The sequence below is a fragment of the Eulemur rufifrons genome, chromosome 21, assembly GCF_041146395.1.
Source record: "Eulemur rufifrons isolate Redbay chromosome 21, OSU_ERuf_1, whole genome shotgun sequence".
NCBI classification, from domain to species: domain Eukaryota; kingdom Metazoa; phylum Chordata; class Mammalia; order Primates; family Lemuridae; genus Eulemur; species Eulemur rufifrons.
Window position 1 is genome coordinate 23,880,037 of NC_091003.1, and position 15,174 is coordinate 23,895,210.

Sequence of the window (15,174 nt, forward strand, 5' to 3'; positions counted from 1 at the left end):
ACGTATTGGGGGAGGGATCAAGGAGGGTATCTGCTGCAGTGGAAAGAGGGTGGGCTCTGTATCCTCAGACCTGGACCTTAACTTCACCCAGGTGACCTGGGCTAATGATGGCCTGAGCCTCCTCATCCGTAAATGGGTCTCAGTGATAGGCTTCTCTAAAGCCCCGTGAGCCCCGGTCTTCCCCGTGTGAGGCAGGAGCGGGGTGGGCTCTCTGGGCGCGTGCGGGCGGGTGGTGCCACGAGCCAGATGGGGCGCCTGGGGGTGGGGGCGGGCCGTGCGCAGGCGGCGCCGGCGGGCGGGGCAGGCGCAGCGCGCAGAGCGGCCGCGGCGGTGGCGCGCTGGCGACAGCAGGTGGGTCGCAGCGGGTCCTACCGGAGACCCGCTCGGACCGGGGAGCAGGCGAAGGCTCGAGTATCTGGGGCTGGGGGCGCGGCGGAGCTGGCTCCGGCAGCGGCGGGGTGTTGGGGCGCAGCAAGGTGCGCGGGGCCCGGGCTCCAAGGCTCAGGGCCCCGGGCGCCCCTGCATTCTAGTCCCGGCGCCCATCGGCCAGCCTGGTGTGGGGGGTGGGGTGGGAGGCCGTCTCTGCCTGAGACCAGGTGGCCGCCTGGGCCACGCCCGCCCGGGCCGCGGAACTGCTCTGTTCCGGGTCCTGCCGGCGTGGCCCAACTCCATGGAAGCCTCCGGTTTCACCTTGCTGGTGGATCCCAGACCGCTGGGCTGTACCCATCTGCTCCCTTGGGCTGCCCCCTCCCCACCCTCAGGGCCACCCAGGCACCCCGGAGGGTTCCTCTAGGCTCCCCTTGCTGCCTGGGAGGCAGACAGGACCACCATGCATCCCTGTGACCTTCTGCCCACAGGTCCTGACCCCTGCCCCATCCCAGCCCTCCAACAAGCCCACAGTGCCAGTGCCCACGTGCCGAGGGTGGGGACAGAGAGAGGACTGGCAGTGGACGGTCCAGGAGAGACTGAGGGCTAGCCAGGATCCAGCCGGGCAGGCTGTCATTCCCCTCTGGCCCTAGCAGGTTCCAGCAGCTGGCTTGGTGCTCCTCTCAGCTGCCTGCCATGGCCCGGGGGCTGCCCAGCGCCGCCAGCCTGGCACGCTTCTGCCAGAAGCTGAACCGCCTGAAGCCGCTGGAGGAGTCCAGCATGGAGACGTCCCTGCGGCGCTGCCTGTCCACGCTGGACCTGACCCTGCTGGGCGTTGGGGGCATGGTGGGCTCGGGCCTCTATGTGCTCACAGGCACCGTGGCCAAGAACATGGCTGGCCCTGCCGTGCTCTTGTCCTTCGGCATAGCCGCCGTGGCCTCCCTCCTGGCGGCCCTGTGCTATGCAGAATTTGGGGCGCGTGTGCCCCGCACAGGCTCTGCCTACCTGTTCACCTACGTGTCCATGGGCGAGCTGTGGGCCTTCCTTATCGGCTGGAACGTGCTCCTCGAATACCTCATTGGTGGTGCCGCTGTGGCCCGAGCCTGGAGCGGCTACCTGGATTCCATCTTCGGCCACAGCATCCGCAACTTCACTCAGACCCACGTGAGTGTCTGGCAGGTGCCCCTCCTGGGCCACTACCCAGACTTCCTGGCCGCTGGCATCCTCCTTCTGGCCTCTGCCTTTGTCTCCTGCGGAGCTCGAGTCTCCTCCTGGCTCAACCACACCTTCTCTATCATCAGCCTGCTCGTCATCCTCTTCATCATCATCCTGGGCTTCATCCTGGCCCAACCCCACAACTGGAGCGCCCGCGAGGGGGGCTTTGCGCCCTTCGGCTTCTCCGGCGTCATGGCTGGCACCGCCTCCTGCTTTTTTGCCTTTGTGGGCTTCGACGTCATTGCCGCCTCCAGCGAGGAGGCTCAGAACCCAAGGCGGGCCGTGCCCGTGGCCATTGCCATCGCGCTTAGCCTGGCCGCAAGTGCCTACATCCTTGTCTCCACTGTGCTGACCCTCATGGTGCCCTGGTACAGCCTGGAGCCTGACTCGGCGCTCGCCGATGCCTTCTACCGGCGGGGCTACAGCTGGGCTGGCTTCATCGTGGCCACCGGCTCCATCTGCGGTAAGAGGCCCTTCTGGGCAGGGCAGCAGGGAACAGAGCCTTTCTGGGAACACACTCCCATCTGTACCTCAGTTTTACTAGTTGCATAGTGGGCCCAAGAAAGCACTAATTATTAGAAACTCTCCACCCAGGCTCATTGGGAGGGATGTCCCCCAAGATTGTGCACAGAATGCTAGTTCTGGTCATGTGTTGATAGGTTATTTCCTGAGTCGAGGGACTCAGCTCTCATCAGATTCTCTGAAGGGCTTGTGACCTAAACTGGAGTGTCCCATTCCTAGGGTGGGGGGCTGACAACCAATCTAGCACCCCACACACTCATGCTCACTCTAAGGGTCCAGACAAACTCACACCCATGTTCCCAAGGGACTGCCCCTGCCCTGGCCCCCAGCAGAGGCTTGGCCACCGTGCTGACCATCCCCCACCCTCTGCTACAGCCATGAACACCGTGCTCCTCAGCAACCTCTTCTCGCTGCCACGCATCGTCTATGCCATGGCTGTCGACGGGCTCTTCTTCCAGGTGTTTGCCCGGGTGCACCCCCGGACGCAGGTGCCTGTGATTGGCATCCTGGTTTTCGGGAGCCTCATGGCCCTCCTGGCATTGCTGCTGGACCTCGAGGCGCTGGTCCAGTTCCTGTCCATTGGCACGCTGCTTGCCTACACCTTCGTGGCTGCCAGCATCATTGTGCTGCGCTTCCAGAAGGCTTCTCCACCCAGCTCCCCAGGCCCGGCCAGCCCTGTCCCCCTGTCCAAGGAGCACAGCTCCTTCTCAGACCACCTCCAGCTGGTGGGCACTGATCAGGCGTCAGTCCCCGAGCCTGGGCAGCTGCGACCCGCCCTGAGGCGCTACCTGGGCTTCCTGAGTGCAGGCAGCCCTGGAGCAGCCGTGTCCTGGGCAATCGGCATCCTGGTGGTCTCAGCCATCACCCTGGCCTGCGTGCTGATCTTCGGGAATTCAGCCCTGCACCTCCCGCAGTGGGGCTATATCCTGCTGCTCCTGCTCAGCAGTGGCGTGTTCCTGCTCAGCCTCCTCATCCTGGGGGCTCACCAGCAACAGCACCGGCAGGACATGTTTCAGGTACCTCCCCCAGCCCAGCAGGCTCCCCTCGCCTCTTCCTCCTCTGCCACCCAGGAATGAAGGGCCCACGGGCTGGGGAGGCCGGTACATCCCTCCCACACTCCTTTGGGCATGGCGAGCGAGCACATGTCTCCAAAACCTCCGGAGAGGGAGAAAGGTGCTGTGGCTCGTGTGAAATCGGGCCCAGGGCTGGGGGGTGTCTCCTGCAGCCCACCCAGCCCCGCCCTGCCCCCTCAGATCCCCATGGTGCCCTTGACTCCAGCCCTCAGCATCTTGCTCAACATCTGCCTCATGCTGAAGCTCAGCTACCTGACCTGGGTGCGCTTCTGCATCTGGCTGCTAATTGGTGAGTGGCGGCCGGGCTGGGACCCCACGTGGGGCAGGAGGAGGGCAAGGAGGGCTGAGACCCCTTCAGGCTCATGCCCTCCCACTCTGCAGGACTCGCTGTGTATTTTGGCTACGGCATCCGGCACAGCAAGCAGAACCAGCAGGAGGCCCCGGGGCCGACCGCGACACGATACGTGGTGTTCCCCAGCGGCAGCCTGGAGGAGACGGTGCAGGCCGTGCAGCCCCCAAGCCAGGCACCAGCCCTGGCGCCCGCCCCCACGGAGTAGCTGGCCAACCCTCACTTGCCGTGCCCTCCCCCACCTCCTCGGGAGCCCCAAGGAGCCAGGAGCCCCTTCTATCCAGGGCAGCTTGGGTTTGCCTGCTCAGTCTGGGGGCCTCAGGACCTTAGGACTTAGCTCAGGTGCTGAGCTCAGGTCATCAGGAGGGAGCCCTGGCCCGCGCTGGTACGGTGGACTCAGCCCAGTGCCTTCCTGCTTCTGACCAACTCCAGCTACCTGGGCAGGTGAGGTGGGGCAGGAGGGAAGGCCCTAGCCCCAGGCATCCACAATAATAATGGCTCAGCCAGCCATGTGGCCTGCTGCCGTGTCCACTGTGGCATTCTTTGTAGCACTGAATCCTCATCTGCTCCTAGGAACTTGTCCCCAAGTGCAATTGTCCCCAGTCTACATCAGAGACCCCAAGACTCTGCAAAGGGGAAGCACCAGCCCTCAGACCACCCTTAGTCAGAGACATGGCCAGGCCTGGGTCAGGTGACCTCTGCTCAGGCCAGTGCCCCCTGCCCAGCTCCGAGGGGCGCTGCACACCCCTACACACCCCAGGTGAGAAGGGGCCAATGGCAGGAGTGAGGTCACACTCCCCCCTGTGTCTGCATCTGGGGCAGATCCAGGGAGCAGAGCCTGGACCCTGACGAGGCTGCCTAGAAATGGCAGTGGGGTTCCAGGTTCTGCTGTTTCCCAGGGCTCCCCAAGGGTATGGCAGGTGCCCGAGGCCTGCCTGGGAATATAGATGCACACTGGTACACAGGCACGCACCCCTCCCCCGCAGGGCATGCACCCACGTGGCCGCACAGACCACCCTAGGGGTACACGCCATGCAGACGGAGGCCGCAGCTGTTTCCAAGCTCAGGCTCGGGCCTCGGCTCTCTGGCTGCCACAGCTCACTCTCTCGCTGCCTCCTCTGCCCTCTCTTTAAGGGCTGTGAGATAAAGGCTCGAGATGCCGTACACACGTGTGGTGCTCACGCTCCCGTGTGTGTGCACGAGTGCTGGGCCTGCCCCAGCCCACCTGGAGCTGGGGGCCAGGAAAGCCCCAGGCCCGCCCTGTACCACCCCACTGGTCTCCCAAGGCTGTGCCGTGTCCACCACAGACGCCTCCCCCTTCCCGTTCCTGCCTGTAAGGACTACACAGGAACCGCTGGCTTTGCTGGCTTTACTTGACTTCTCCAGCTGTGACATCAGCTTTCTCTAGGCCCCAAGGACAACCAGGTACATGGGACCCGTTGTGGATAACCAGGCTTCATGGGCCATGGTCTCCCACCCCAGCCCTTCAGAGCCCACCTCCCCACAGACATGGCTTTGGGGACTGAGAGGCAGCAGGGACCCCAAAAGCTTTGCTGAGTCTCCAGTGCCAGATGCTAGCCCAGCCTCAGTCCCAACCCCGACCCTCCCCAGCATACCCTGATCACCAGGTACCCATGATTGAAAGCAGCCCCTCGCCTCCCGGGGGTGGGTGCCCCTGCCCCACCCTGGGACCAAGAGAAGGCCTGGCTCCTGCAACCCCTCTTGACCGAGGGCCCTGGGGCATGGGCAGGACTGAGGCCCCCCCAGAAGGATTCTAGAAGCAAATCCTGGCCAGCCTGCTGGCGTCCTCGGTGTCCTTGTTTAGGGACATTCCTTCCTGCCATCTTGCCTGGGGTCAGGGTCAGGACCTCCCACATGTAGCTGCCCGGACACATTCCTAGATGTGGCTTGGGCTGCAGTGAATTGTAGATCTGCAGGTTCCCTGTAGATTCCTACCCCCAGGCTCCCAGGAAGCCTGGGGAGCAGGTTCCAGGTGACTGGGCTAGGGGTCACCAAGGAGGGATACAGAAGGTCCTGAAGGACCCAGGGGCCACCAACCCAGCCCCGCCACCCTCTCCTCCCCATCTCAGCCCTCCGCAGTCAGAGGGCTGCTGGAGAGTGGTTGAAGCAAATTACCTGAGCAGGTGTGGGCCCAAGAGGTGCCTGTGCCCTTGCCTGGGGTCCTAGGGGCTGGATGAGCTGCCCACCCCACCTCCATTCCATGGAATTGGACCTGCCTTGGTCAAGCCAGGGCCAGAGCAGCAGACACAACGCCCCTACAACACACAGGCTCTTTCTGCCTTGCCTTGTGGCTCCAGCCGCACAGACCCCAGTGCAGGGCAGCTGGAAGGGTGGGGCCTCTACCTGTGACGGGGTGCAGGCAGGGGGCGGAGGGTCTGTGCTGACAGCTGTGTGCCGGCGGACCGGTGCTAGGAACACTGGGGAGAGCCTGGGAGAGAGACTCCGGACAGACGCAGCAGGAGCCCCACTGGTTAGCACCCTGCGGTGGGGTCCCGGGCTCTCCCAGCCTCCACGGCTCAAGTTCCACTGCAGGGCTCTAAACAAACTGGCTTGTGTGGCTCCCGGCAGTACCCTGCCACAGCTAGAGTCAGGGGAGGGACTCTGTCTGGGAGTTTGAGGGTGGCCTAATCTCCCCAACCCCCCCCCCCAGTCCTGGTGAAGCTTTATTCTTGAGGTCCCCAAGGCAGAGCCCCCTCCCTTCCCAGCCCCCCACCACCAACCAGCAGGGAACAGCTACAGGCCTCAGGAATGGGCCGGCGAGTGGGTGCCAGAGCCTGGACGGGGACACCCTGGTGTCGGTGTCTGACTCCCAGCAGCAGTGGCCGTGGGTGCAGGTGCTGAGCCCTGTCTAAGGCACTTGGGCAGCCGGGCTTGGGATGCGAAAGCCAGCTCGCTCCACAGAGAGTTGGCAGTTGCCTTGGGGGCCTTTGCCTGCAGACAAGAACAGCAGGTCAGGGATCGGGCCAGCGTCTCCCAAAGTGTGGCAGAACCAGTGCCCAGGCGGAGCGGCCTCAGCTCGAGGACCCCGCGGGCCCACAGCTCACCTCCTCATACTTCGTCCTCCAGTAGAAATGGGCTTCTCTATCCACGTACAACAGCAGCAGGTCACAGAGGAAGGTGACCTGGGAGAGGCAGGGCCAACCCATGTCCCAGCCCCCCAACCTGCCTCCGGCCACCTCCCCAGCCTTCACCCTGACCCTCCATGTGCAGGGTGCTGAGGCACGCGTGGGGGCAGGGGGGCGACCCAGGCTGGCGTTCGAAGCCGGAGGGAGCCCACGGTGCTGACTCACCACGCCCAGCCAAGCTGCCCCAGTGCCCAGAGTGATGGCCGTGGGGATGAGCCCGAACTTCCCTGCCTGGGAGAGACGTGGGCTGAGCCTCTCAGGCCACGCGTGCTGCCCCATGCCCCTCCCGCCCCCGGCCAGACCCCTACCTGCCCAGTGACGAGGATGTCAAAGCGGATCCCGTAGAGCTTGAGCAGGCTCCGGGCCTCCACGCCTGGGTCCTCCCACCAGTGCGTGGCTGTCCTGGGGGCAGGAGAGAGGGCTCTGGTGGCCTGCTCTGCCCACCCCCGGGCTGGGCTGGTCTACTGACTCCGTAAACCCCTGGCCCAAACCTGAGTCCTGAGTCTGGGCTCTTTGTCATTGCTGAGAAAACAGGGAAAGGAAGCTGAGACCTGTCTCTCAGACGCCCCCTGCCTGCTGAGGGGACCGGGACAGAAGGGTCCCTGAGAGACACCACAGTGGGGGACTGAGGGGGAAGCAGAGGGCAGGCTGAAGCCCGTGAGAACCCTGGGAACTGAGCAGGCTTCCTGGAGGGAGACAGTGGCAGGGTGTGCAGGCAGGTGTCTGCCAGCCCAGGGGGAGAGGTCGCAGGCAGGAGCCAGCCCCATGTGATCTCCAGGGGCTGGGGAGGTCGGGAAGCCGGACGGATCCAGGGCTCTGCTTAGAGGACTCAAAGACATGACAATAAATGCAGTTTAAGATCCTTGAGTGCAGTTGGAATTTTGGTGGGTCTGCCTGTGGACCGGGAAGAGGTGCGGGCACCGGGTGAGAATCTCGGGTTCTAGCCTCGCAGGTGGCCCTCCGTTGGCGGGGCAGGGGACCGCCTCTCGTGTCTGTGGGAGGGTCTGTGAGAGTCGAGAGGTGCCCAGACCCGGAGTCAGTGGGCACGATCTGGAACCCGGTGGCCTCGGGGGCGAACTCTGGACAGCGCAGGGCTGGCGTGGCCGGGGCTGGGGCTGGGAATTGCCAGGTCGTCCTTTAAGGAACCAGTTTTTTTCTTCTTAAAAGTAAACCTTTTAAAATGCTTGCCAAAAAGAAAAAAAAAAAAGAAATCCTTGAGTGCATCCTGGATTGGAAAATACGAAGATTTAGCACCATTCCTGGCACAGCCATTCCTGGCACAGCTGGGAAATGTAAGTGGTAGATTTATTCTCCCACGGTCAGTTTCCCTCGGGTAACAACAGGACGGCAGCCATGTCGGGAAAGGCCTTGTTCTCAGGACAGTGCTGGGAAGTGGGGTGCCAGCTGTCTGGCACCTCCTACAAACAGTTCCATTAGGAAACGACCTAAATATATCTAGCTCACTCCAGACAGGGAGAGAGAAAGCAAACGTGGCCAAACACTAAAATAAAAAACTGGTGAACCCAGGCTGAGCGCGGCGGCTCACGCCTGTAATCCTAGCACTCAGGGAGGCCGAGGCAGGTGGATCGTTTGAGCTCAGGAGTTCAAGACCAGCCTGAGCAAGACCGAGACCCCGTCTCTACTAAAAATAGTAAGAAAATATACGGAAAACTAAAAATATATGTAGAAAAAACTAGCCAGGCATGGTGGCACATGCCTATAGTCCCAGCTACTTGGGAGGCTGAGGCAGGAGGATCGCTTGAGCCCAGGAGTTTGAGGTTGCTGTGAGCGAGGCTGACGCCACGGCACTCACTCTAGCCAAGGCAACAGAGTGAGACTCTGTCTCAAAAAAAAACCAAAAAACTGGTGAACCCAGATGAAGGATATATAGGTGTTCACGGTACTCACCTTTGAACTTTTCTTTGGAATTTTAAATTGTTTTAGGTAAAACCTGAGGGGAAGGCAAAAACAAAAGACCCCCATGCTGTGGAGGGCTGATGGTGGAGGCAGCGGGGAGTGGAGGAGAGGCAGGTGGGGGTGGTGACAGCCGGGGTGAGGACTCACGGCTGAGGTGGGGAGGACGCAGGGCTGAGAACCTCCCTCCTGCCTCTGGGAACCCCGCTTGGCTTGCGCACACAGTGGGGCGTGCCGAGGGCTGGGCCCAGGTGTGGTCTGTCCTGGCTGCTGGGCACGGGTGGAGCAGGATGCTGGCCGAGGTGAGCAGCCAGGCACTGGGGACAGTGGGGGCCACACCTGAAGTTGTAGCTCCTCTCCTGCAGCTGGAAGGAGTAGTGGGGCCTGCAGTCGGAGCCCCCGGTGTCCAGGTCACAATCCCAGCGGACACTGATGCCCACAGAGCCGCCCTGCACATGGCATATCACTGCTTCACCAGCGGCTGGGGCCAGGACCCTCTCCCAGAGCCCTCCAGGAAGCTTGCCCACCCCAGAACCCACCAGCAACGCCAGGTCCTCAAAGTCCCCTCCAGCCTCGGCCACAAGGTCCTCAATGCGGAACACAGGGCAGTAGGGGCTGGAGTGTGGATCATAGCGGCAGTGCTTGAAGTAGGTGGGGTCCCAGGTCTCCAAGGCATTGGACCTGGCAGGGGCCGGGGGGGCGGGGTGTCAGATGAGGCAGAGGACAGGAGGGTCTGGGAAAGAGGACAGGAGGGTCTGGGGCCAGCTGGGACCTGGCCCTGCTTACCTGGAGAAGTTGAACTTGCTGAAGGTGACAGTGTTTTTGATGAACAGCGTGAAGTTCTGGGCATGGATCAGCAGGGGCCTCCTGGGGGTGGAGGGGAGGTAAGGGCCCCTGTCAGGCCTGGGGCCCTGCTCTGGGGGCGGAGGGGACACTTACGTGGGCACAGCACCACTCTCCACCGGGCACCAGCTCCGGATCTCACAGGTCTTGTGGGTCCCGTTGAACACCACGCACTGGCCGGTTTTTATGCCTTGAAGACACAAGATGAGTGAACTCCAGGCCCTCAGATCTCTGCAGGGCCGGGGGAGGGCATAGGCCAGGGGTTGCTGGCAGAACAGAGATGCGGGGTCACAGGCACAGCGGGGCTGCACTCAGGAGCTGCCTAGGGTCCCAGCCCGACCCCCGGCTCTGGCGGAGGCACTGGAAGGAGGAGCCCACAGTTACCGTGGCTGTGCGTGCCTGTCTCCCCTTCAGGGCAGTCCTCGTCGGTCCAGCAGTTAGCCAGTGGCACGGAGGGGTGCTGAGAAGGGTGAGAGGGCAGTCACCAACGAACAATCCCCCTCACTTTTACTCCCCCACCCCACCAGGCTACCAAGTTTGCGGCCACACAGTAAGACTGGAGGGTGCAAACAGTAGGAGGTGAGGGACGGGGCACAGGTGGTGCCATCTTCCGAAGACAAAGTGGGATCCCTTCCCTCCAGACAGTTCCACCCTGCGATGCACAGAAGTTGATTCTTTGAGGTCCAGCTCCTCTGGTCCAATTTGGACAACAGAACAGGGAAGGGGAAGGGACCTTGGGCAGACTAAGTTCTTGGTGCTCGCTGTACCAGGGAGGTGCAGTGCTTGTCTGAGCGCACAGCACCCCACAGTCCTGGGCCGGGGAGGGAAGCAGGGCCCCACGCGCTTGCTGAGAGACTCCCAGCCACTCTTTTCATGCTTGCTCTTCCGTGAGTCAGAGACACTAATGCCGGGGCAGAGTCACAGTTATGGGGACCGGCCAGGAGGGGAAGGCAACCTGGAGCGTCGGGCACTCTCACAAACACTGTCCTGCCCAGGTGGAGGATGGACGCCGCTGCCAAGGTCACTTAGCTTGGAACCCAGCACCAGAGTGGCAGGAAAGGCTGAGGGCCTCTGAGACGCCAGAATGAGAGGGCAGGACTGTATGGGGCTGGGGCTGTGATGCGTGGGCAGAGGACAGAGTGAAGTTGTCCCTACCTGTGTCCTGAGTCTGCCCCTCTCCTCCACCCAGCTGGGCCACCGTCTCCTACAACCAGACCCCAGGGTGACCACTAAATGGGGCCCCCACTTCTGCCTCTGCTCTCATCCCCCTCCCCAGGCAGCCCAAGCGGTCTGTCCCAGTGTGTAGGAGAGCGGGAGGGAGCGGGTGACCAGGCTCCCAAGACGAGGTGGCAGGAACTCCGGCTGTTCTCAGGGAGCCAGGCTGTCGGATCTTGCCTTTCATGGGAAGATGCAGAAGTCCAGACATGGGCAAAACGGAATCACATGGATTCCAGAAAGCACAGACCCGTGGCCCCAGCAAAATTCCAGAACAGTCTACAAATTGAACACTATATAGACATTTCTGAGCATTTAGAAAGGAAGAGACAGCACGTGGGTTTGCCAAGGGTGAGCACATCCTCCGTGCACATACCTCACCTCCTGTGTGCACAGGGGCCAACCACAGACAGGTGACATCCCCAGCGACTGTGGTAGGACAAACCACCAGGGCTCAGGCGACAGGTGTGTGCACAGTGACCCCTGGCCAGCAGGCAATTAAATGTTGAATTTGATTAATGTCACCGTGGAGGCAGACTTCCAGGGCTGTGTCTTGGCCCAAACTGTTCAAACAAAATCCAAGCTGGGGAGGAGAATGAGTGTGCTCTGTGACAGATGTCAGAGCCCTGAGGACAACTCCAGGCAAGAGGAAAAGGTAAGATTTGGGGGAAGAATCTGGGCACTTCTGGATGAGACATGAACAAAACAGGGTGAGGGATCCTTGCTTGACCACGGTTGTAGTGAAAAATACTCTGAAATCATAAGCCTAATGGAAGCCACCTCAGGACATATTAACAGAGGCTGGGCACAGAGAAGGGGAGGTGATATTCTAGCTTGGCTCTTGCTATTAGAGCCCACCTGAGCATGTGCCCAGCTATTGGTGTCACATGAACAACCTGGGGAGTACCCGGGAGTATGATCAGGATGCAGAGGGACCGGGGCACCTCATGGGCACTGCTGCACCTCAGAGGTCCAAGTCCTGTCACTCACAGGCTGGGAGGCCTTGAGCAATTGACTCAACCTCACTGAGCCTCAGCCTGTTCATCTTAAATGGGGACCATGGTAATTCCTACCAAGCTGGGCATACGTGAAGGCTAAATGAAATTATCATAAAAAAGTTTAACCCAGTGCCTGGGATACAGTAAGCACAGACTGAGCCTTCAGCCACCTGGGAAGGAGAAAGGGAAACACGTGTGGTGACTCCTGGGCAACCTTACCTCTGGGCATCTGCCCTGAACTTGGGTTGGCGTCACAAGGAAATTGGTCACCAAGAAGAACACGTTCTCTCCCTAGGAGGCAAGTCTCGAGTTGGTCTCGCTTGGTTCCCCCAACTGGAAAGGCCAGAACTGGCAGCCGGTTTGGGAGGCAAGGAGTCTTGGCCCCATCTAGTCACCAACCCCACCCCCCAGGGAAATGCCTCCAGCAAGGCAGGTTGAAGCAGAGACAGGAGGCTGCCTGGGTTTCTGGCCATTTCTGAGCCCGGGGAGCCTCGTGCCCATGTCCTCCTCTGTGACGGGTTTCTTTCTCAACGTTCACTCTCATTTGATCAGAATTTCCAACAGCCTCCTGCTTCTGGGCACTGAAGATCCACAGGTGAGTTGGGATGGGCGCCTGCCCAGGCTGGAGGGGAGGTGGACGCCTCACCACATGCACAGCAGCGCTAGCAATGCAGGCGCCAGGGGGGGCAGATGGTAAGCTCTGCCTGGGGCCAAAGGGTGGCCTAGGACGTTTGGAAGGGTGGCTGGCAGTTCAGAAGGGTAGTTTCCTGGGCACTTGAGGAATGCATGCCCTGGTCAAAGGGCAGTAGGTGTGGCAGCAGTTAGGATATGGAGGGATTGGTGGCCTTGGGGGGCTTCAAAGGATAGAAAGCAGGGGCTGCAGGCTCCAATGGTGTCGAGTGTACAAGCTCAGCTTGGCTGCCGCATGGTATGTACCTAGCGGTAGGGAGTGGGCAGGAGGGGTGTCAAAGGACCCACTAGGAGACCACAGCCTCATCCAGGCATGGCTTTTGCAGCAGTGAAAAACGTTGGGGGGGGACAGGAAGGTGTGGAGGCTGAGTCCCGGATCCAGCTTGGGTGCTTGTGAATGTCACAGCCCTTGCTGGATGAAGAGAGACCATGCCGGGAGAGGGAAATGAGTTCTCTTTGGGCACGGCGTGTGTGCACCTGGGAGGCAGCTGTGCTCAGGGCAGGAGGTCACGGGGAAATCTGGGCATGAGCAGAACAGAGGTGGAAATTGAGGCTGCAGATGCGCTGGTGGAGGGAGAGGGAGGCAGCCTGCGAGGCCAGAGGAGGAGTGCCTGACATGGCGCCCCAGGTCAGGGAGGGGTGATTCGGGAAGCTCCAGGCCCAGGCCTACCCACACCCCTCTCACTCTACCTTCAAGCTCAAGCCTTGAGTCGCAGACACCCTACTCTTTTCTGGATGAAGCCTTTGTAAACACAGTTCCTCTGGCAGGCAGCCCATCCCCTTGTCCACTTGGAAACCTCCTACTACATCCCAAAAACCCTGTCCTGGTACCACTCTTCTCTGAGGCCCTTCCTGAGCCCCTCCAGCCACCCTCTGGCATCACGTGCCTCTCTCTTTCACACACTTGCTGCAAGGGTGGTGTTGAAGCTGACAACAGGCAAAGGACTCATGCTCTGGGCAACAGCCCCGGGGTCCCCACCTGTGGCGGCTTCACGTAGTCAGCCACATCCCACAGCCGGTTCCCAAGCTCCTTGATCTGTGTCACAGAGACCCCTTTGAGTTTGGTGATGACAGAAATCTGGGGGTCCAGGTCCCGCTCCTGGTAGCCTTTTTTGGCAAAGAGAGCCCACCTGGAGAGGAGGTGATGGGCAGTGTGGTGTGTCCCCAGCACTCGGTGAGCAAGGGCAGAGCTGGGCCCTATGTGCTCAGCAATCTCCCCGTACACTCTGGAGGCTCCCAGCCCAGCATCAACGGCCCTGCCTCCTCTCCAGCCTCAGTTCCCACCCCAAACCCTTGGAACAGGCCAAGAGCTCTGGCCACGCATCAGAGAGCCAGTGCCCTCAGACAGAGAAGCCCACCACCACCACGTTGACCAGCCAACACCCCCAGCCTCACTAGACCCATCCCTCCTTACAGACTCCGCTGAACCCCAGCTAGAAGTGGTGGTCTCTCTGGGGGGCCTTAGCATCCCAGCTCTCGCAAATGTCAAAGACTACCTCCTGCCCCAGCAGGGCACCTCCTCCGCAAAAGGGGGGTGAGGTGGGGGGATGATCCTGCACTGTGCCCAGAGCCCAACACGGGGCTGGGGACAAGGCCCTGGAAAGGGAGTGGACACTGGACTCAAGCACACAGTTTGTGCTTGTATTGCCTACCCCCCACCCCATTCCAACCTGCCCCTCCCCACCAGCCCAGCCCCCAACAAGCCTCAACCGCCAGCCCAGCAGGACCAACCCTGATCCCCCACCTGCCAGCCCAGCCAAGGGCTCTTCTCTCTTACCCCACCACATAGGCCACAATCCCAAGCTGCAGCAGCCTCTGCAGGGCGCCCACCCGCCAATTCCTGGTTATCACATACTTCTCCGTCTTGTAATCCAGAAGCCCCCAGCCTGCTGCGGCCCCTGAGGAGCCCATGCTCCCAGCTGCTGCTGGCTGCGGGCACATGAGTCAGCACAGCAGCTGCAGCCACAGCTGAACAGGAGGCAAAGCAGGCGCCACTGTTAAAGGGACACTTCCACTTGGGCAGGATCCAGCCTCCACCTCCGGCTCTCAGTCCCAAACCCCAGCTGCCCTGACCCCGCCATCCTCTCCAGATTGCTCTGCCAGGCCCTGGCACACAGAGAGGAGCAGCCCACTCCCGCCCTCTGGCCTCACTTCCTTGCGGGGTGGGGAACGACAGGTGTTACAAGTGCCAGAGAGGGCAGCCGGGGGAGGCAAGAGCCCGCAAGAGGGGCCAAGGAAAGCCTCAGGAAGAAGCGACCTCCGGCCGACACCTGCAGACTCTGAAGTTCAACAAGCAAAGCTGGGAGAGATCTTCCTGGTGGCGGGAGCAGCGTATGCCGAGACCAGAGCGTGTGAGAAAACTGAGAGCCGCAGAGCGTGAGACTCTGGCTCCGGAGAAGGGGTGGCCCGGCCGTAAGAGGTTCGCCAGGCTCTCCCGCAGAGCTGTCCCCACCCTGCCCCCTCCCTGCCCCCCACTGCGGTGAATAAAGCGCAAGCTCTGCAGTCGGGCGTGTTTCCTCGTCCGTGAAACGGGGCCCACGCTGGACCCTCACGGGGCAGCAGGGAGCGCAGAGGCCCGCGAGGCGCCCAGCCCTGTGCCAGGCCCGCGGCGCCGGCGAGCGCGCTAAGAACGCGCTCCAGGAGGGCGCAGGCCCTCAGTGGTTTCCGGGGCAACCGACAGCCCCGCGTTGCCCGGACGACCACCGCGGGGGGGGGGCAGCGCGTCGCTATTGGCTAAGGAGGGCGCCTGTCGCTGCCCGCCACATGCGATTGGTCAGCGCAGCTGGAGAACCCGCCCACATCCCCGGGCCGAGCTCTAGGTGTGGCGCCAAGCTGTCCGGGTC

General features: G+C 61.7%; 2 protein-coding genes across 8 annotated transcripts; one reads left to right on the plus strand and one right to left on the minus strand.

Annotated features, from left to right (window-relative positions):
* The first annotated feature begins 1,019 nt into the window (after window positions 1-1,019).
* On the plus strand, window positions 1,020-4,051 carry SLC7A4 (solute carrier family 7 member 4). The gene is made up of 4 exons (XM_069497364.1): window positions 1,020-2,044; window positions 2,479-3,119; window positions 3,357-3,465; window positions 3,558-4,051. Exons 1-4 carry the CDS (start codon window positions 1,063-1,065, stop codon window positions 3,731-3,733), a joined length of 1,908 nt encoding a protein of 635 aa, XP_069353465.1. The 5' UTR covers window positions 1,020-1,062; the 3' UTR covers window positions 3,734-4,051.
* Window positions 4,052-6,288: 2,237 nt separating this feature from the next.
* On the minus strand, window positions 6,289-14,272 carry P2RX6 (purinergic receptor P2X 6). Of its 7 annotated transcripts, none has more exons than XM_069497263.1 (12): window positions 14,187-14,272; window positions 13,311-13,461; window positions 11,861-11,932; window positions 9,813-9,888; window positions 9,525-9,618; window positions 9,372-9,452; window positions 9,125-9,266; window positions 8,925-9,034; window positions 6,980-7,073; window positions 6,837-6,902; window positions 6,591-6,668; window positions 6,289-6,477 (listed from the first exon to the last, which is right to left on the minus strand). In XM_069497263.1, exons 1-12 carry the CDS (start codon window positions 14,270-14,272, stop codon window positions 6,289-6,291), a joined length of 1,239 nt encoding a protein of 412 aa, XP_069353364.1. The 7 variants fall into 7 exon arrangements, with proteins under 7 accessions (XP_069353364.1, XP_069353362.1, XP_069353366.1 ...); XM_069497261.1 differs by having other exon boundaries at window positions 14,109-14,272; XM_069497265.1 differs by lacking the exon at window positions 11,861-11,932.
* Between the last annotated feature and the right edge of the window lie 902 nt (window positions 14,273-15,174).